A 21813-nucleotide genomic window follows, 5' to 3' on the forward strand; every position below is an offset into this window, starting at 1 on the left:
TCAAAATGGTGTCCATTTAAAGAAATATGTAAGTCAAAACTGTGCTTTTTACACCCGTCCTTTAGCGTTATGGACAGCAATACGTGTTCTCGTTATAGTTTGTCACTTACGGCTAAATAATGTTTAAGTCCAATTAAACGAGTTTTGACAGGAACTTACTGTAGACGGTTTCCATAAATGGAAATTGGTGGATTACAGATACAAAAAAAAAAAAAAAAAAATTCATTTAGTGAAAGATGTATTTGTTTGATTTGAAATCAAAGTGTCGAGTGTAAACTTTAAATTACAAAAAAATAATAAAAACCTTCCTTATAAATAATTCTCATACTGATATAAAACAATACATCTGTTTATTTCACCCACACACAAGTGACATTCAGTACGGCAATAATTATACATAAAATATATATATATATCTATATATTTAAAACATAAATATATCTTTACAGAATAGTAACTGTAAGTGGTAGTGGTTATTTAGATGAACCTTTAGAAGTGTTTCTTTTTTTTTTTTAAACAGATCAACCTATATATTTACTTAATTTAAAACTCAAGAGTAAAAAAATTGGCCAAATGTGACGCAAGTATTTAAAGAAACGTGTACGGGTTTTTTTTAAAACTTTATTTTTAAATACCACAGTGAGTTGCGTTTATTTAACACATTAGGAGTTTGTGCTTTTTGCAGTTTCTCTGTAACACGACGAGCTGCGTGTTTGTCTGATTAACTTTGGGAGAGAGAAAATAAACGAGGACAACAACCGTTTATATCTGCTATAACAGAAATTAGATTCATTCCCAACGTCAAATGTAACTATTTATGGATAAAAGGTATGTTGTTGTTGTTGTTTAAATAATAAATGACAAACGGCTGTGGTGTACGAGGAATAAAACACATTGGGACATGCTGTTATAGGAAAATAATCAACTTTGGGGCAGTATCCATAACTCTTCCTACCACCACGCCCGTCATTGATTATTTTCCTATAACAGCATGATTGAAAGTGTTTTGTTCTTCATTTCAAACTTGTCACACGTATCAGGCTGTACATAAAACCTGATTGATTTTTAAGCTTAGATATTTATAATTTATAAATTCATAACAGGATTTGCATCAATGCTAGAAATGTACTCGAACTTGGCAGTCAGGGGAATGGCACGTCTTTGGCACTAAACGATTGATATAGGAAAGCACATGGCACAGAGAAAGAGACAGCTGAGACAAACTGAGCAGGTACACAGGAACCAGCCTACAGAGGCTAGGGACAACTGACAATTTAAAAAAAAAAAACAACATTATTTAAATTAAAGAAAGGAAACCTTATTCGTCAGGAGCAGATTTTTTTAAAACTCTGCAGTGATGGACTGAACAGAGGTCATTTAATCTGAATATCAAAGTAATGACCATTTAAAGGAACAGTTTAGATAAATATATATATATTTTAAATATTCACCTCAAACATTTGATTAGTCAAGACATGTTTGATTTATACGATGCTAAACTGGAGGCAATTAGCCTTGTAGATCTAGTGCAGAAGTGAAAATATATAGGTTTCTAAACTGTTCCTATAATTGTTTCTGCCAGATGGTATTTACTGGCCTGAAGGCATTGAATAAAATCACATTGGTTACCCAAGTACGTTTTAAGCAAAAAGCTCACACTCAGCACCACCGAGTGGACATCATCGTAACTGCACTTTATTTACAGAGCGAGGACATGTGTTCGAGATCACACCACATCACACCACCCTCTCTGGCTTTCTCCACCTTCTTTCCCCCTCCATCTCTGTTTGTGTTTACGTCTTGATCTTGGCGTAGAGCCGATCGATTTGTTCTTTGAAGTGGTTCCTCAGCTCTGTTCTCTTGGCCTTCAGGGTTGGTGTAAGGAGGCCGTTCTCCACGGAGAACATCTCGGGGTTCAGGACGATGTCTCTCACCTGGACACACACAGGAAGCGGTACAAGTGAACATAAACCCTTTGTGAACTGCAAAACGGTATGCAGATCCCTGAACATCTCCCATGAGTGTTAATATGGAATTGTTTCTTGAAAGCTACTGAGCATTTCATGTCCGTAGGTGTGGCTCCTGCTGGGTTGGAATGAAAACCTGCACCCACACCAGCCCTTTCCGGATAAGATCGGACACCCCTGGTCTAGAGAGACTGAACGAGTGTATGCTTGACTTTATTCTATGTTGTGTATCTGAGCACTTGTCCTCGCTCATATTAAGCAGCTGTGCGGCAGCAGTTAAAGTTCGAGCAAAACCAAGGTTCCGTGCCAAGGGTGGTTGCCAGGTTTTAAGCTCAAACCTCTTAAAAACCACAACTCAGCTTGGAATAATTACAGCCTTTTTTTTTTTGGAGCTAATGTCAAGTAACAAGTTTCTTGCACGTGTAGAGCTTTATGTATTAAGTGGAACTATAATATCTGTCTCCTATCCAGTTCGCTGGTGTAATTCCACTTTTCCAACACTAGGAGGCAGGGCACGTCCTAAATTGTCATTAGGGTAAACGAGCACCGTGTCGCCTGGCATGAAACTGAAATGCGCGACGCTGGTTGCTCAAGATGGCAGTCTCGATAACGTTTGAGGAATCAATTTTTTGGACATTATTTTGAGTTTGTAGCGCCAACATCGCTAAAGGCAGTTTTCCTCTGCCCGGTTCGACGCGCTTGCGTTTCCACGGTAGCTTAGTGTCACGTCAACAAAGGTGCCACTTTAGAGAAAATGACTTGGCTGATTGACTACATTTGCATTAAGGAGAAAACCCGTGTCCAGAAGAGGACGGTGTCTTGCTCATTAGAGACATTAATCTACCTCCAGGTTCCCGCAAAGCTGCTTCGAGACGACGTCTGTTGTTAAACGCGCTATACAAATAAACCTCATTTAAATGTTCCCTCCACTCTCGTGACAGAGAAATCGGGGAAGTGCGTCTGCCCGAAGAGCCAACCGCCACCATCAGCTGACCTGCTCAAAGGACTTCAGGCCACCTTCTTTCCCCAACCGCACAATGTCATCTAGAATGGCATTTTTCACTTCCTGTACAAAAAAAAAGAAAAGAGGAAGTGCAACTTTAAAGCACACACACCAGACAAACGCTAATATGGGTTGAGAAATAAACTGGAGCCAGGCACTGTGCGTTTAACACTGATCCATGCTTTTACTTCTTTCTCACCTGGATTACTAATATTGTAATACTGTGTGTGTGTGGGGCGGGGGGTCGGGGGGGGGGGTCACCTTGCTCTTGCACAGCTCGAGGTAGGAGCCCACAAGTCCTCTTTTCTTGGCCCATCCAGGGAGGAATTCGGGGTCTGGTACCACAATGCCGATTAAGCACGCCTACACACACAACACAGTGCATTAACATTTACTCACACACACACACCTATGTTTCACTGTGTTTCATTGTGTGTTTTGTTTTGAGGACCTGCAGACTGTCTCCATGAACGAAGATCTGAGCCACGGGGTCGCTGTGGATGTAGATGTTCTCGATCTTCTCGGGAGCGATGTACTCGCCCTGAGCCAGCTTAAAGATGTGCTTCTTCCTGTCGATGATCTTCAGCGTGCCGTTCTGCGCCACACAGAGGACATGCTTAAAGAGGTGTTTCTACACGCACGGAAACGCCTGAACACAGTCTTAACTTCAAATCTAACATGAACACGTTAATCGTATTCACCAATTACATTACATATGCACTCGAACATGACCGAACTGTGTATCTAAACACGCACGTACAAGCTCTCTGAGTCGGGACAGCCCCAAGTAAACCCGTAAACACTTGAGGAACGCGGAATTTACCGGGAGCCATTTGCCGATGTCGCCCGTGTGCAGCCAGCCATCTGTATCGATGGCCTCCGCGGACTTCTCCGGATCTTTCAGATAGCCCTGGAACACGTTTGGTCCTTTCACACACACCTAAACAATAAGTCAACATAATACACACACTCAGATATAGGAATTCCACTATTTTCCGGGAACGTCCTCAGGATCGGGTTTTAGGAGTTGTGAAAGGCAGTGGTGACTCACCTCGCCCTCTCCGTTGGCTGCGTAGTAGCTCATCTCAGCCACATCGATCAGTTTCACATAATTACAGGGTAAAGGAGGACCCACGTGACCTAAAACACACACACACACACACACACAGCAGCTTGTGCATGTGGTCTTTCTGCAAGCGTATTTGTGTCTGTGTGTGTGTGTGTGTGTGGTAGTGTTACCTGCCGTCCAGTCTCCTGGCAGAGACATGGAGCATCCTGCAGTGCATTCTGTCTGTCCATAACCTTCATAAAACTGTCACACAGAACACGCACCATAATCACACAGAGCACACGCACGTGGCCGTCCACGTGACGTAAAGGAAAACGCCGTTCATACACTTGCCCATTTTTCCTACTTCCAAAACGTCGACTTCGAGAACTGAACTGCCTAATATCCTAACATCCCAGCCCGTAACAAGCGCCGTTGTAACAAGATAATCAATATTTGCTCGATACTTCACAGTGGCGCCGGCAGCCCGTGTTCGCCATCTTATTTATTTATTGACAGCGAGGAGAACGTTACGTGATGGAAGTAGGTGTGGTACTTCACCTGGCAGCCGAGAGCAGCCCGCAGGAACGTCAGCACAGTGGGGGACACGGGAGCGGCGCCGGTGATCATCAGCCTCACACGCCCACCCAGACTCACCTAGAAATAATAATAATAACAGTTACCGGGATTTATGGACTAGATCTAATATTTAGTATTTTAACCTGTCCAAAAAATTTACAGCTATCTAAGTATACATCACTTCTTATTCACACTAAATTCCAGAAGGTTCCCTAGTAAAGTGTACTGTGGACTACATTAGTGTATAAGATGCGGTTATGCAGGACAAAGCCATTTGGGATTCATCTCTCCAGCTTCATCAGGAAACTTCCTGATTTGTTCGCATGAATTTAGACTGAATTGAAAAGCCTTCCGCATGTCGTTTCCACTTCGAACACGCTCGTGTCTTGCGTTACCTGGACTTTGTTGAAGATGAGTTTGTCCCACATGCTGTCCTTCCTCACGATGCCGCTGCGCATCTCCGACTCTTTCCTCCTGGTGGCGAAGTCGAGCAGCCAGCGCTTCAGCGGAGTGTTCGCCTGCCCAAAGATCTGAACACAGTGTGTTGGTTATCAGCTCGAGGGTAAACGAGTGGGGTAAACCGAAACAAATCCCTTTTCAGTTTCCGTGTCCCAATCGTGTGAACTATGCCAAAAAATATAAATAAATAAATCGTGTTTTGTCTGACTGGTCCTGACGAGAATGATTATTTCTAGTAAAAAAGTTATGACCGATTCAGTTAAAATATATTGCCGTTTATACTGAAATGCTCCGTTAAATTATATTTGAACGCTGCATTCAACGCTCCCTCAACTGGAAATTCCCATTCAGGGCCGGTCTCCTCAAATCCGCGTTCCCCAGGTGACATCGTATCAAAATGGCCGCTCACAGCATCAGCAGTAAACACTCGATGTATACACAAGTACTGCAATCATATTCGCTTGTTAAGTCTGACACGGACTATACAGTCTGCTGTTTTGAGGAGGATATACAAATCACTCATCACAAACGTTTTTCTTTCTCGCTTTGTAGCACGAACACACGGCATTCGACATCGCACCGACAATCGCAAAGCGAGCGCGTCTGTGCGCATCAGAACGTACGAGTCCTCACCTTGTCGAACATGCGGTTGAGGAGTCGGGGGACGACGGGGAACACGGTGGGTTTGAGAGTCTTCAGATCGTCCATCAGCGTACGGATGTCGCCCTGAAAGAAACCGATCCTCGCGCCGTGCACCAGGATCACGCTCTACACACGAGGTCGAGGATCGGAACATTTATTTATTTTCATTTCAAAATCATGCGCAGAATATTTGTGCGTAACTGCTAATAATCTGTTAATTAATAATCTGTTATTAAACAAAACACAACAACCGTAGCAGTTAAAAAAAAAAAAAAGAATCTCAGCCAAGTGTTAGTTAGCTTTTGACTCAGGTCATGAAACAGAACCTTGATGTTTCTTGGTATAAAGATTGATTAGCGGGATATGCTAAATATGCTTTACCATCACACGTAAGAAATGTGTACATTCTTACCATTTTTGTCTCGTTTTCACTGGCAGTGTTATATATATATATATATATATATATATATATAAATTGTCATTATAAAAAGACATTAGCCAAGCAATTGTTAGCCTTTGGAACCAGATGTTACAGCGTTTGCCAGAAATGCTAACTAACTGACAATGTAATTTTTGGGATATGAAACGGTTTATTAGTTTATTATTACCACCGCAACTGAAGAAAACGTTGATATTCCCAACATTTCTGTATAGTTTTTGCTGACGTTACGCCTTTTCGTTTGGACTTTCCGTACACGTAAAAGGGTGCTAGCTAGCGCGCTAAATCTTACCTCAGTCCAGCTCAGTCCAGATTTCCTACCTGTCTAGCAAGACAAAATCAACCTCTCTTTTTTTTTTTTTTCACTAAAAGTCTCAAAGTTGAGCTTTTCCCCTCCTTTTCACAAACCCGGTTCAGTTCACTGTGTATCAGAGCGCTGTGTGTTCAATCACACGTTTTCCCCAGTCTAGGATTCACAGTCATATACGTACCTCTACCACCCTCTCGAACATGTGCGCGAGGGGAAGGTAAGATACGTGGATATCGGTGTGGTTGAGCATGCAGTGTATCTGTAAAACACACACACACACACACACACACACACACACACACACACACATGCAGGGTAAATCACACTGTACCTCCATCACTCTCTCAAACATGTGAGCAAGAGGCAAGAAGGAGATGATAATGTCGTGACGATTCATCCTTAGTTTTTCCTAATCACACACACACACACATCACGCAGCAGGAAAGGAAGTAGGTAAACAATGAAAGAGGAAATGAGACAATAACTGCAGTAGAAGAGAAATAAAAGGACTTCCTGTCATAAACATATCTTCAAATGTATAATGTCATTAGAGATTATAATAAAACAGGTATACGATTATTAAGCAAATTTCTACATACATTTTCTGCTGAAAATGGACCGTTAGATATCCAAGTATGAACGTGATTGTGTGTAGAAATATAAGGTGAATTAGACTATATTAAAGATGTATTCGATTTGTTTTTTCCCCTCGCAACCAATTTAGTAATCACTCGGCCCCGAGCCCTTAAAACCGAAGTCTGTTCTGAACATCGACGTCTCGTCTCTAGCGGTTTGTCGTGAAACAAATCCACGCTGAACGAAGGAATTTCTTCTAACACGGACACGTCTGCTTTACGCCGCGTCGTGACGAGAACCTGGGAAATCGGGAAAGATCGGCTATACCTTCGTGATCCGGATGAAGGCGGCGCAGTTGGAGATGACGTTGCCGTGCGTGAGCATCGCACCCTTCGGCTGCCCTGATGGAGTAGAATAATTAAATCACTATAGGGAGTTTAACCGAACGGTACTCGTCTGCAACATGATGATAAATGAAACATATACTGTACACTCTCCGTCTCTCTCACACACACACACACCTGTCGTTCCGCTGGTGAAGCAGACCAGTGCGAGGTCTTCAGGTGTAGGAGGCTACATAAGAAAATCCACAAAGCAAAGCAACACATCAGTTTTCACCAGCTCACTCCGAGTTATTATTCACCTGAAGGTTTAAAATCCTGTAATAATATTCTGCTTACCACCGGGCGTTTGTGATAAGCTCTGCCGAGAGCCTGCAAGAAACACAACTCGGTTCAGTTCAGCTTCTAGTGTGTGTGCATGTGCATGTATTAGTGTGTGTTTGTGTTAACCTCCAGTTCCCTCAGGCTGAGAATCTGGATGCCCAGCTTTTCGGCTCGTGCCGTGAGCTCGCTCTCCTTCTCCTCCATCAGTACGACGGTCCTGACGCTGTGCTCTCGACCCGACACACACTCCAGCACCGTGCGCACCTTCTCCACCGTGTCACAGATCACCGTCGATATCTCGGCTAGAGACAGAGATTAAGGAAGAGGTGAGGAAGACGGACCGAGACGCTAATCGAAACTAATCACATGACACGCCTCATCTGTTTAGAAGAGTTAATAAAGTGTGGGGTTTTTTTTTTTTATGTATTTATTCTGACTGGGCAGACTATGGTGGAAACGGTCACTGCGGCATGTTTTTAACAAAAATGGTCACGCCCTGTTGAACTCCGATTGTGTGTTTACTTACCTTTGTCTACGATGTAGCCGATGGCCTTGGTGCCCAGTGTGTCATACAGTGGAACAGCCACCAGCGAGTACGTGTAGCAGGCCAGCTCAGATATAGTCCACTGTAACCACAGCGCCAATAATCAGAAACATCATCCAGTCCACTCTCAAACTATTGGAACTATTATTTTTTTGCCGTACAGTGAAGACGTTTGGGTTTGAGATCAAAACATGAATATAAGATGATGGATCTGAATTTCAGCTTTCATGTCCTGATATTTACATCTAGACGTGTTAAACAAGTTTTTTCTCAGAAAACGAGCAAATGTGGATGTTCCCGATGGTTAGGTCTCGTTTTCAAGGTCACTCTGGCTTTCCGATGCACCGCTACGGTGGACGAGCGGTTTCACGTCGCATGTTTCATGTCCTCAGGGTTGTTCAATCGAGGAAGTAAAACCAGGATCAAGTTTACAAGGAAATTCCCTCAAACGTGATCACGAAATCTGTTTATATACTTGCAAAAATTAACCTGGACAATACGGTTAACATGGATACTTCGAGATACTGTGATATTGGAGACTTCATGCTTGTGTAAGCAAATAAATATATGCCAGTGTGTACCTCAGGTCTGTTCTGGGAGAAGATACCGATGTATTTGTCTCCTTCTTTACTGTGACCTCTGTGGAGCAACGCTGAGCCAATCATCTCGGCCCTGTCTGCAACCTATACACACACACACACACGATGTACTAAACACAAGTTCATAATAGAGAGGAGTTATACAGCAAGACATTTTAACAACACAGAAATATATTATTCTAGTATCAATCACATGGGTTACCTTGGTGCAGGAGGGTAAGTACTGTACTCAAATTAGTTACAGAGTTTATTTGGGAGAGGAAAGTTGGTGGGGAGTTGAGGAGGTGGGAGGACTGGTCATGGTACCGATGGGGGCAGGGTTTGTAGCCCGATTAATTACAGCGTCATCAGGTGTGGGTATCGTGGTCTGGCTGGTTCTAGGGATTTTGGGCAGTAACCATAATCTGATTGGTTAGAGTCAATAGGGACAGGAAATGATGTACGATTGGTGTAAAGAATGGAAACTGTTGTCCAATTGGTTACGGTGGTGGTGGTCGTGGGAATGGGAAAGGTGGTCCGATTGGTTACGGTGGTGGTGGGCATGGGAAAGGTGGTCCAATTGGTTACGGTGGTGGTGGTGGGCATGGGAAAGGTGGTCCAATTGGTTACGGTGGTGGTGGTGGTGGGAATAGGAAAGGTGGTCCGATTGGTTACGATGGTGGTGGGCATGGGAAAGGTGGTCCAATTGGTTACGGTGGTGGTGGTGGGCATGGGAAAGGTGGTCCAATTGGTTACGGTGGTGGGAATAGGAAAGGTGGTCCAATTGGTTACGGTGGTGGTGGCCATGGGAAAGGTGGTCCAATTGGTTATGGTGGTGGTGGTCGTGCGAATGGGAAAGGTGGTCCGATTGGTTACGGTGGTGGTGGTCGTGCGAATGGGAAAGGTGGTCCGATTGGTTACGGTGGTGGTGGGCATGGGAAAGGTGGTCCAATTGGTTACGGTGGTGGTGGGCATGGGAAAGGTGGTCCAATTGGTTTCAGTGGTGGTGAGAATGGGAAAGGTGGTCCGACTGGTTACAGGATGTTCTAGAATGGCCTGATATCATTGCTTAAATTCTCCTGCTGTTACGTGCCTAAACGCTGGTGCTATTAATTCAGTATTGACCTCTGACATCTTACCTCTTTGTACGAGAGCCATTCGTATGGCTGCTTAGGTTTTCTCGATCCTAAACAAGGGCCGTTATCTGAGCAGAACAAACAGAAAAATAACGCTTAGCGTCAACGCATCAACTGAAAGAAAACCTGCAGGCAGCCTGCTCTTTAAAAAAAGTATTGTTTAAAAAATTGGTGTCGTTTTAGGACGCTTACTGGACACTCTGATTCCACGAAGAAACACCTCGTACATGGTCCGTGCATCATCATAGAAGCGCATCATCAACCTGTCGCTGTCCAGGAGGGTGGAACGGCGAGCGTATTCCTCGCCCTGGAAAACATCCCAAATGTATTGGAGCTGCTAAGACATGTTTGACGACTCATTCCAGTAAAAATAAAAAAAATTAAAAAGTGTTAACAAATCCTGACATGGACATACATCTCAAGAAATTTACAGCATCTTATTCTTGCTGAGATTTTAAACCCCACTCTGCACCGCATTCCCTTTAAGACATGAGCATGGCTCATCGCTTAAGATACGAGTAAGACATGCACAGTAAGACGCTGGTTTGTCCTGGCACCCGAAGGTGAAATGAACATCCCCCTGGCTGGCCTGTCCTCATGCAAAGACTGAAGACCCATATCTTCACGTCAAACCCAAGCCTCGACTAGCAATAATCCCTCTCTAACAGCGATTTGGATTAATGGGATCCCTAAAGGATGTCCGGATTATAAATAGTGATGCAGAGTAAGTGATGCACAGAGAGAAAGAAGAATCGAGAGGAAGAAAGACAGAATAAAAGACGTAGGCAGAAAACGAAATGGAGAGTCACAAATAGAGAGACAGACAGAGAAGGATGTTGGCCTGAGGTTTCCTCTCTTTCTTGTGGTTGCCAAGGCTGTCGCTATGGCAACCGTGCAGCCTGAGCACATCTCCTTCTCTTTCTGTTGTCGCAAGGAATCGATGTTCAGGTCATTCAAGCAAATTACAAGTGTTAAGAAATGGGAAGAGATTTTGGAATCCATTTTCTCATATAGTTAAATCTATGATGGACTGAAAAACATTTCTAAGGAGTACACAGAACATGGCTTGATAAACATTTCAGGATAAAATCGTTGTTCCAGGTGTAATGCTGTAAGTTCTGTACCTCCACCTCCACAGACTGCATGGTGAGGTCACAGGGGGGCGTCAGGGCTCGTGGTCTGGTGGCGTACCAGTAGGTGGTGATGGCGGCGAACGCACCCATGCCCATCAGCGTGTTGGTGGGCAAACTACGCACATATTGCCTGAAGTCGCCCAATTCGGGCAACCGGAACTGCCAAATCAGATCCTGCACCTGCATGGCTCGGCCACCGAGAGGCGCTCCTCAGTCAAACGCACCACGAGTCTGTACAGAGAGAACCAATATTGGTCAGACAGGAAACTCAAATCGCGTCAACGATAACTTCACAGCAACAGAATTGTACTGCTAAGGCGGTGCAGCAGTCAGTCAGTGAGGTAGGCATGGCCTTCGTACCTGTCAATCCTAGTAAAGGAGGCGTGTCCTCTCTGTGCCAACAATTACACAAACCCTCATTCAAAAACTTAACAGACTAACCCTAGTGTGTAACCACAAACCTGCAAACACACACACACACACACACACTCTCCGTCTCTCTCCGGTGACCCTGTCCTTCACCCAACCTGACCGCTGCTGAAAATAGTCCCCACCCACCTGCACACTCGTGACTCAGCTGGATATAGCAGCAGGGTCACGTCACAGATCACAGAAGAAAAAAAAAAAACATGGGCTTGTCGTCAAGTCCTTATTTTTTAATGAGTCGTGAGCTTTGAAGTGCATACATGGGAACGTGGGTGTGTCTTCGACTCCATAAATGTATGTCTCCAGCTAGAGGAAAGTCACTGGCATTCAGTTATGCTCAAAGACACGCCCACCTGTCACACTCGGACACGCCCATCCATGTCATCCAGACACACCTCAGCATAAATCCAAACACACACACACACACACAAACACACAGAGTGAATGTCTATACTTACAGCTGCGAATCACATGATTAACCGAGAGAGAGAGAGAGAGAGAGAGAGAGCGCAGAACAAAGTCTGGAAGTGTGTGTGTTTCAGTAGTATATAGGACTCTTAGACGGGTTCCTAAGTGACTAAGAATAGAAGAGCAACACCCCCTCAAATGGCACGCACACGCACGCACACACACGCACACACGCACACACGCACACACGCACGCACAGACACAGACACACACAGACACAGACACTTACTGTTGCCTCAGAGGGAAACCAACGTGCTGTCTTCCTCCCTGTCTTGTGGTTTGATCCAAATGTTTGGGCAGAGCAATATAAACCCTGTGTGTGTGTGTGTGAGAGCGTGTGTGTGTGTGTGTGTGTGTGTGTGTGTGTATATATATATGTGTCATTTAGTAGACCAGCGTGATCCTGGCATTCAACAAGGAGGTTCTTTTCTACCACTTCCTTATTTTATGTACACACACACACACACACACACACACACACACACACACACAAATAAAGAGCTGACCCACATTAAAGCATGAGTGTGTTTATATAAATTCCAGCAGAGCGAGTTGGAGGTGATAATCGTGTGGGTCGACACAGCCAGAGTGGAGGGTGTGATGTTGATCTACCGCTCATCACACACACACACACACACACACACACACACACACCCAGTAAACGGAACACATTCTTCATATGCCGGAAAGTCAGTTAGCAACATGCACCATGTGACTTCAGCTTGCATCAGTGTGTGTGTGTGTGTGTGTGTGTGTGTCAACAAAAGCCACTGTGGTTTGATTAGCAACAAGGCTAAATGCACTGAAAGAATAATTCTCACTGAACGGAGTTTTTTCTCAGCGAACGAGCATCACATCTGAGAGAAATGTGGACGTTCCCGATGGTTAGGTCTCGTTTTCAAAGTCACTCTGGCTTTCCGCGGTCCGTATACAAGACTTCATGGCTACATCGAGCTAGTCAAGAGTTGGTAAAGATAAGCACCGAGAGAAAAAGCACCACTACCGTGGACGAGCGGTTTCACGTCGCTAATGTCGCTAGGGTTGTTCAATCGAGGAAGTAAAACCAGGATCAAGTTTACAAGGAAAACCCCTCAAATATGATCACGAAATCTGTTGTTGTTGTTAAAGCCTTACAAGAGGCTTATTGTTTACACACACACACACAAATAGGGACCTAGTTAGCAGGTCATGTAAATTCTTATGTGAGACTTAACAAGATTGTAAGCTTGCTGCTGTAAAACACTCTAATCCAATTCTGATCCTCTGATTAGCACATTTTATATAAGAACAAACTATTTAGCATTTAGCTTAGCACACATGGCTAACCAGTGTTCTTTAAGGACTCCAGATTTGATCTAACTAGCTATGTAGGTTACACAGGTAATGTTTAGTGACTGTCTGCTAGCCTCCTTTCACACCTTATTTTATTTAATACTTTCTTTTATAGAGAGAATTTAGTATTTGGTTGTTTATGTTACTTGATACAAGGCCAACAAATAAGCTATACTTAATACTTTATTTTATATCACTCTTACGTAGCTAGCCACTTGTTTATGTTTAGCTGTACCCCAACTGCAGGCTTTAGTTGCTAGCTAGCTTTTTTAGCTAGTTTTAATCTGATGTTTAATCACGTTTTAATGAGTAAAAATGATTTCTTCAACAGCCGTATCATAGCGCGATCTATCTGCATGCGGTGTAGCAACACGTGAGGCTAAAGTCATCATTCGTGTAGCTTTTATTATGAATAAACGTTTCGTCGGGAAAGACATCGTTGTAATTTGAACAAAATCCTGCCACGTATGGTTAAAGATTTTTTCTTAAATTATCTGCACAAAAACGATGCGTGTTAGGATGAATTTATGCATTTACGCGATGACGGAGAAACTTTCATCTCGATCGTCTGTGATTGGTCGGGATGATCAGAGACTAGTCCGAGTGACAATACAGTAGACATGCTACAGGTGAAGCACAGGCCTGAAAAGAGCCAATGACAAGTAAATGGAAGAATCTAGAACATGTTCTGGGATGACGGCCCATGAGTCTGTGTGTGTGTGTGTGTTTGGGGGGGGGATTCGGCCTGCTACGTTCATTAACCCACGTACACACTCGGCATATATCCGATATTAAATTACTTCTGTCCAAACCTTTAATACTCTCTCCTTCTCTCTCATACCCACCCAATGCGCACCAAAATGAGTTAATTATCCACTACAACAGATGAAAATAAAAAGGTTAAAAATAGATTAGATGGATAAATTGCTAAAACGTTGACTAAAATGTAACAATTGTTTAAAAAAAAATGGTAGAATGATCTTTAATCCTTTCCGATATTTTAAACCGGTTCGACATTTTGATTTGAATTGATAGGGTTATATATTCATCACTTGCTGTGATTCCTCGAATCAGATGCTATTTGGTACTGTGGTGTCCCACAGTATCGTGGAATACAAGACATCGTAGAAAAGCTGTTAAGTGGAAACATTTGACGATGTGCATCATGGAAATCAGGCTTCTATTAATTATTGAACACCGTCGGTCCCGATCTGCGAAATCCATACGGTGTGTAGAGCTTCGGATAACAACAACTCTCTCACACACACAATGCGTTATATGGTTACATGACCCCGTTATAACTATTAAAAAAGCGATCCTGGTTAGCTTTCAAACGACACCAGCCCTTCGCTGGTAGCATCTACAACGCCTGAGAAAGAGGTCACGGAAGCCGATCGTTTTAGCCGACTTTGGAGCTCTATTTATTTAAAACGACACCTCAGATGCTGCTACTGAGCAGAACATGTTTCAATCGATTATTTTCCCAGCGTTACAGACTTTGTACGTTCAATCAAATTTTTACGAGAATCTATTTATTTATTTTTAAGATTGGGTGAACCTGTAGCACATTTTGTTTACAATTTTAAACGTCTATTCACAGTCATTTTCGCTTTATTTAGTCTAGTATACTATTTACTTAGTCTGTAGCCTCACCAACAAACTATGACCTCACTTTTATGTCATTCTTACTGTACGCTAATTAATGCCAAGATCTCTAGAGCTTGCCTGGACTTGCTGTAAAAGAGACTGCGCTAAAAGGAACCAGCTACTCTGCCCAAATTCCAGACATTCCTGTGTGCAGCTGGCGCTGCAGATGTAACACACTCATGAGCTCATATAACATGCATGTGCACACCAAATGCCCAGCTAGCACTTAAATATAATGAACTTTGGACTTATGCTTACTGGACAGTGAAAGTCATCAGGAATGGGTCATTTTCACAACGCTTGCTATCCAGGTACAAACTGTCAATACGAGATGTAAACAAACAACACCACGCCCCTTGCACTATATTTTGAATTAACAGAGTTTGCTTTTTTCACATAAAAGTGAGGCTTTTATGGATCTTGACGGCACACAGACCTGGTGCACTAACGTTTGACTGAAACAGCGTCTGCTGCAGATGATTCGGCCTGCGTGAAAGCTGTAGAGAGATGTGGCTAATCTGATTAATGGTGCTGATAGTCACCAGAGAACAATCTGATCAGTTCTGCTCAGAGGTCCATCATCAAGAGCTCCAGTGTTCGGGGGACGATTCTAGGAACCTGTGCTGGATGAGATTCTCATCAACATCACATCCAGTGGTTTATCCAACCAGCCATGTCCATGATCTTACAATCTTACTCTTATATGAGTAACACAATTCATAAAAACTAGTGGTTAACGGAACGGTTTGGAAAAATTCTATCAGCTAAGACATATTTGGGGCCTGGGTTGTTTTTTTTGCTACATTGCTAATGTAGCAGAAAGGTTTTGGTTGTTTATTTTGCCAAACATTTACATATGGCTCAACAACATTTGTAAAAACAGCAGGTACAATCAAGTGAAACCAAGTTTTTGCTAAAGAAAGAAGTTATCCTGGTTTTCCAAGATGGCCGTGTCCATCATTTTATAACAACAAGATGCGGTTTGAGTTAGATATTTACTTAAAGACAACTTTCAACACCAAATAAGTCTTGGCCAATCAACTTTGCTGGTGTAAATGAATTTTGGGGGTTTTTTTTTTTTACAAAACTGTTCCTTTAATATAATAGTTACTGCGCTTGGCAGCCTTCGTCCTGTGTTTTGCATAAAGCCAACGACGTGCGATCCCGAAGGCCGAAAGTCACGAAGAAGGTATTTCAGTACGTCACGAGCGGCTCGACACAAACGCACACAAAGCGTTTCTTAATCGATTCTTAAACATCTGCTGCATTTCATTTCATTTCATTCGCTCACTTTGTCCCGAACCTCAAACCGCTTAGACAAAACTCCAGACATTCCTGAGTGCATCTGGTTGTAACCTTCGAAACAGACTTGAAGTCTTATAGTCTGTCTTGCATAGAAGAGAAAGTAAACCTCAGTGATGACTCATCGTCTGTGCAAAAGCACTTGTTTGAGGTTAAACACCACTGCGTGCGACCGTTCATCCGAATACATGACTACCACCAGCGTATAAGACTCTTTATACATTTGTGCAGTTGAGCAGTCTTCCTGTCCCAAACATGAGAAATCATGTCTACACTGCCAACTCATTTATACAAACAATGTACTGTAAAGTCACAGTAGTACTGCAGCAAAATTCTCCAGAATCTCCATTTTGCTTAGATGTGATGCTAAGGTAAACTGCATGTCTAAAATTACATTTTAATTACGGTCACAAACATAAGAAATCGCGCCGTTCGCCTCTCGATAGCGCTTTCTGCCGAGTGCGTTACGCGGTCTTGTGATGAAGCGTGAGCAGCAGTTCAGAAATATGCACTGACTGGCTTCACGTGTCCGGGACGTAGCACGTGTTAGCCTTCACCCTCATCAGTTGTCGTATGATAGGGGAGGATTATCAGTTAGTGGAACTTCCCAAAAAAAAACCCACAAACGGTGAGACGTTTATGCGGCATCTTCACACGATCTCGTGTGTAAAAAGCGTTGTACGAGGTCATGGTCAAGCTCAAGCTGGATTCTGTGAGACTGCACTTCATTTCCCACACACTCGCAGTTATTGAGTCGTTTCGCATCTGCTTCGGCTTACGTAACCTGCATTTTCCACCCTGGTCCGATTCGGGGCAGCAGCTGCTGTCGTGGATTTTTCCATGCCGTGGACTGGAGGATGATTAGAGCCAACAAAACGTCCAATCCTGGCCCTTTAACATGACGAAGACCACACAAGGCCAGAGTGTCCAAGTAACTGCACACATCTCCAGGACCCGGCTAATTTTTATTCCCTGTAGTGTTTTTCCTGCTTGGACACACTTTGACCTCAGGACCTAGAGTTCAGACCCTGTTCCCTAGGGTCAAGACCGATGAATCTGATGATTTCCACCTTTCCGGGTTTCAACACACACCTCTGGATCACACAGACCTTCATCTGATGCACACGCCTTTATTTTTACATTTCCAAACCGAGACCTCAGATGTTTATCTACCTGATACTCATATTAATATCTTTCCTTGTCGGCCTGATAGCACAATCAACAGTGCATCCTCCTTTCATTTACCATGTGGAAGCTGCACGTTTAGGAACATCAGAGGTTCAATTATGTACCCTTAATTAATTTGAAGGTACACTAGGTTCATGTTTTCAGTTGAAACACACATGATAAAGGTACTAAGCATGCACCCATGACTTCACCACCCCAGAAACCAGGAAAAGTACAGTTTGGTGCCTTTATTTCTTAGAATGGTGAATGGTGGAATGCTCTTCTCCTGAAATTCAGGTACAAATATGACAAACAAGCACGCGCAGGATAGTACACAACTGAAATGTAAGTCCAGGATGAAACAACAATGAACACATGCAATTGCAACCTTATGCAAGCAACCGATTTCCCTTAAAAGCTTCTGAAAGATTAAGACATCGTTTCTTTTAAATCAACAGATTATCAAACAACCAGCTTGTTGCTGAATATATCATGAAAACCGGAACAAACCTGAAGCGCGTGAGTTTTACATAAACGCCGCCGACATCCAGAGAGACGGTACAGTCATCAGTGTTTATTCCCCTGCAGCACCAATTCACACACAAACCCCGCCTCCTCCGCTCTGATTGGCTAGCACGCTAGTTCATACTCACGAGCGGCCCGCTGATTGGATTTCACTCCTACCAGCGTTCTAAAACGGGAAGCTGTGACCATCAGCACGACTTTGCTGTATCACTTTACTGATTCGATTCTTTTTAACTACACGAGCTGAGTTTAAATGAATCGAACATTATGAGTTTCGATTCTTTTGATTCACCACTCAGAGTGCCTGTTAGAAATATTGTACCGTACAGTAACACACATTTAAGAAATTTCAAACAACAAAAAAAAGAGGACATTTGGTCTTTATGACACCTTTTTATGCACAAGAAATAAGTGAAAGTAGTTAAAGAAGTCGATAGAAGATGAATCGAATCTTTTTGGCCAATTAAGATTCGACTCACAGATTTTAGCAAACAAAATATGGACATAAGTAGAATCTAAAATATCAAATTTATTTATTTATTTTTAAATGATACAGTAATACATTTAGGATTTTCAAAAACATTTTTAACATGTTCGTTACACAATACCGCATGCTTTTTTTTTCTTTCTTTTTTTTTTTTAAAGATTTGTAATTAGGCTTATACAATACGTGCACAGTTTGCAGGCCTTTAAATGCGCCATTTAGTGAAAATTTCTTTCACTGAAGCGTTCCACATCTAGGAGTGTAATGATCAGAGAGAATCTGTGTGATAGTCATATATTATGTCATGTAATATATATAAAGTAAGCTAGTATTAAGTTATGAAATATACCTTTAATATTAATAATCAGGCGCAAGAACAAAATCATTAACCTACTTTTTATTTCTCAATGATAAAAAAATATATATAATGATCGTACGTACATTTTGTTCTGTTTTAAATATGTTTATCTTATACGATTTATAATTTGAGTTTAAACAGTGTACAGGCGCCTTCTAGTGGACAAACACAGCGTTTACATACATTTACTTTTCATCAATCACATTCTACAGACTACCAAAACTCGTAAAACGGACAAAATAAATACACCCAGCGACAATATTAAACAAACAAACAAACAATTTCTTCAACACCTAAGCTAGAACAATATTAGCTCTGCCAAATATAGAAATATTGAAAAGCTGTAGCATCTATGCACATTTCAGAGGCATCTGTTTGGAAATGTGTTATATTTCAGCTGGTAGGAATTTACTTCATTCATATATGCTTCCACGGATTGTTATGCACGTATTAATAACTTATTTATTAATTTTCTGTGATTATAACCCATGAAAAAGAAGCTGTCGTTTTCAAGCTAAACGGCGCCCTCTACAGGATTAAAACCGCAGTACGTTAAAACCACTTAAATTAAGTAGTAATTGTTTACTTTATTTATTTATTATTTTTATTTTTTTAAATATATAAGATATAAATAAACAAGATGTATACAAGTTTTGTGTAAAACTGAGTTTCTTTCTCTTTTTCTGCTGTAGAGCTGATCACACACCCATCTCCAGCTGCATGAGGAATTGTAGTCTGTAATGTCAGTTTCCATGTAAATAAACACACAACAGTTCAGTATAGTGGCTTCAGTGAAAAGCAGAGGTGATTGCATGTTCTTACAGGAGATAAATGGCTGATATGGGCACAATACAGCACTCACTGTGTGCACTAATGTGGGACAGACTCACAGTGCTTGGGCCCCGAGGTCACTACGGGTCACTGTGTCTCACATGAGGGCCTGCTGTGTGTAATCCCCAAAACCTACATTGGGAGCAATATATTTGGATCAAATAAGCCTTTTCTACATTTCAAAGGATGGTCTTGGCCCTCACCTGGCCTCGGGCCTGAGACATCACCTCATGTTTCCAGACAAACCATCCGCCATATTCCCTTCTGTAAGTTTGTGCACATGTACAGCATAAAATATCATATGAAACACTATTTTACTTATTTTACATTTAATTCACATAAGTATACAATTATTTAAATGAAATCAACCATTTAACTTTCTATTTATATTTTAATTTAATTCGAAGTGGTTTATTTCATTTTCAGGATACAGTTACAGTTCTTAAAGGTTATTGCAATCTTTATTTTGGGATTATATTTACTGCATATTTATATTTAATTTACATATCTGCCTGTTGGATAATCATTTTATAGGCTATCACCTTTTTTTATTTTATATATATTAATTTATTTATTTCTTTGGGTCATTGCTGTGTGTAATTCTAGTTATTACATAGGCCTGCATACAGTGCTATGGTTTATAAATACGTGTGTAAAATGGATATCAGATATTTAAAAATAAAAAATAAATAAAAACAATAGCAAAATGCTTATAGAAATGATTACTAAATCTAAAACGAACACGTCTGATTTCTTTGATGTTGATGAATTATTTTTATTTAAGAATTTATGATCGCGTTTAAAGCGTTTGGTCGGTGCTGAGGTTGTTTTTCTCCACACGGGGGCGCGCTAACATTCAAAACGACCTTGAAAACTTTGACCTGCGCTAAAATACAAGCCGAAAGAAGGTATTAAAGTATTAAGCTAGCAATTAAAACAGGGTTTACTAACAAGTAAACATATAAACATTATAAACCTATGAAATATAAAGGAAGATATGAACAATTTAATCATTAAAATCCCGACAGAGCGGCACGACTGCTGTCCTTTTTTAAATGTGTTGTTTTAGGAAAAACAACCTGTAAATAATAAAACTGTAATATGTTTATTATTATTATTATTATTATTATTATTATTATTATTATTATTAATCATTTCAATGTCTTTTGTACTTTTAATAGTACATTCATTTGAATATTATTTAATGCGCGATAATAACAGCATATATCCGTCCAAAAAATAGTGAAGTTAGACATGTAAATCGGAGGTAAAGTGATTACACTGATTTTATTTTATTTTTAAAGCTATGCATGTTTAGACTTCATTAAGACAATCATTAAGCAATAGGCTACAGGAGCAGAGTGCTCCAGAAGAAAATGAGAATTTTATACAGTGATCGAAGAACACTTTAGTTATTTTACCAGGGACTCAGTGTCCTTACAGCATAATCACCAGCGTTAAGTCTTACAGCTGTCCCTGAGATGACCACAACATAATAATGAACAATCCTATACACCTACACACATTCTGCACATCCGTTTTGCACTTGTGAGGGAAATTATTCATTTTTACTTTGTAATAATTTTGTTCTTGTTCATGTTCATGTGAGGATAACGCCTAAGAAGGCCACGTCATGTCACTGAGATCAGTACGGAATGTTTATCTGCTTACAGAGAGAGACACAAGCATGTTCTTCTGTTCAAGGTTCGTCTGAACATCTTCTAAGACCCTAAAACCTAAAACAAAGCCTGCTTGAAACTGCCTCAAACCACTTCTTATCGGTACCCAGAAGTGTGTCATGCTCTGCGTTTCTTATATATAGTAGTGGTTCAGCACAAGCACTTCAGAGCGCTCTCATTATTCTATCCTACTTTATTCTATCCTGTATTAAACATCTTTCTGTAATAAACCATTTTACCTTCAGAGAACGAGTCTGCGAGGGTTGTCTAATTTCCACGGCAATTTGGCGTCTCCTGGCCGGGTTGCGCGGGTCTTTCAGGTTTTCTGGACGACGAGTAAACCGGAGGACACTCGTGGAAAAGTTTCACCCTGAAGACCGTGTTGACGCGCAGGCGGTTTGTTGTTTGTTGTTTGTTGTGATGCAGCCTCAACACTGACTGGTAGAAATCATCAATAATTTAGAATTAGAATTAGAACATTGAACATTGAGAGAGAAGTGTTACATGGAGCGATT

The 21813-nt window shown here is 41.6% G+C and overlaps 1 protein-coding gene across 5 annotated transcripts; it reads right to left on the reverse strand.

The window, feature by feature from the left end:
- Positions 1–328: 328 nt before the first annotated feature.
- On the reverse strand, positions 329–21746 carry acsl1a (acyl-CoA synthetase long chain family member 1a). 5 transcript variants are annotated; one of them, XM_053618927.1, is made up of 21 exons: positions 21538–21746; positions 11071–11310; positions 10139–10253; positions 9950–10014; positions 8814–8915; positions 8215–8314; positions 7815–7990; positions 7704–7736; positions 7545–7596; positions 7351–7424; positions 6779–6856; positions 5690–5824; positions 4993–5127; positions 4580–4675; positions 4210–4282; positions 4022–4110; positions 3794–3910; positions 3422–3565; positions 3232–3333; positions 2962–3033; positions 329–1934 (listed from the first exon to the last, which is right to left on the reverse strand). In XM_053618927.1, the coding sequence occupies exons 2-21, from the start codon at positions 11263–11265 to the stop codon at positions 1794–1796; spliced, it is 2094 nt and encodes a 697-aa protein (XP_053474902.1). In that variant the 5' UTR covers positions 11266–11310; positions 21538–21746; the 3' UTR covers positions 329–1793. The 5 variants fall into 5 exon arrangements, with proteins under 5 accessions (XP_053474902.1, XP_053474900.1, XP_053474903.1 ...); XM_053618925.1 differs by lacking the exon at positions 6779–6856 and adding an exon at positions 6629–6706 and having other exon boundaries at positions 21538–21745; XM_053618928.1 differs by lacking the exons at positions 6779–6856; positions 21538–21746 and adding exons at positions 6629–6706; positions 17932–18022.
- Between the last annotated feature and the right edge of the window lie 67 nt (positions 21747–21813).

Source organism: Ictalurus furcatus, chromosome 29 (genome assembly GCF_023375685.1).
Source record: "Ictalurus furcatus strain D&B chromosome 29, Billie_1.0, whole genome shotgun sequence".
NCBI classification, from domain to species: domain Eukaryota; kingdom Metazoa; phylum Chordata; class Actinopteri; order Siluriformes; family Ictaluridae; genus Ictalurus; species Ictalurus furcatus.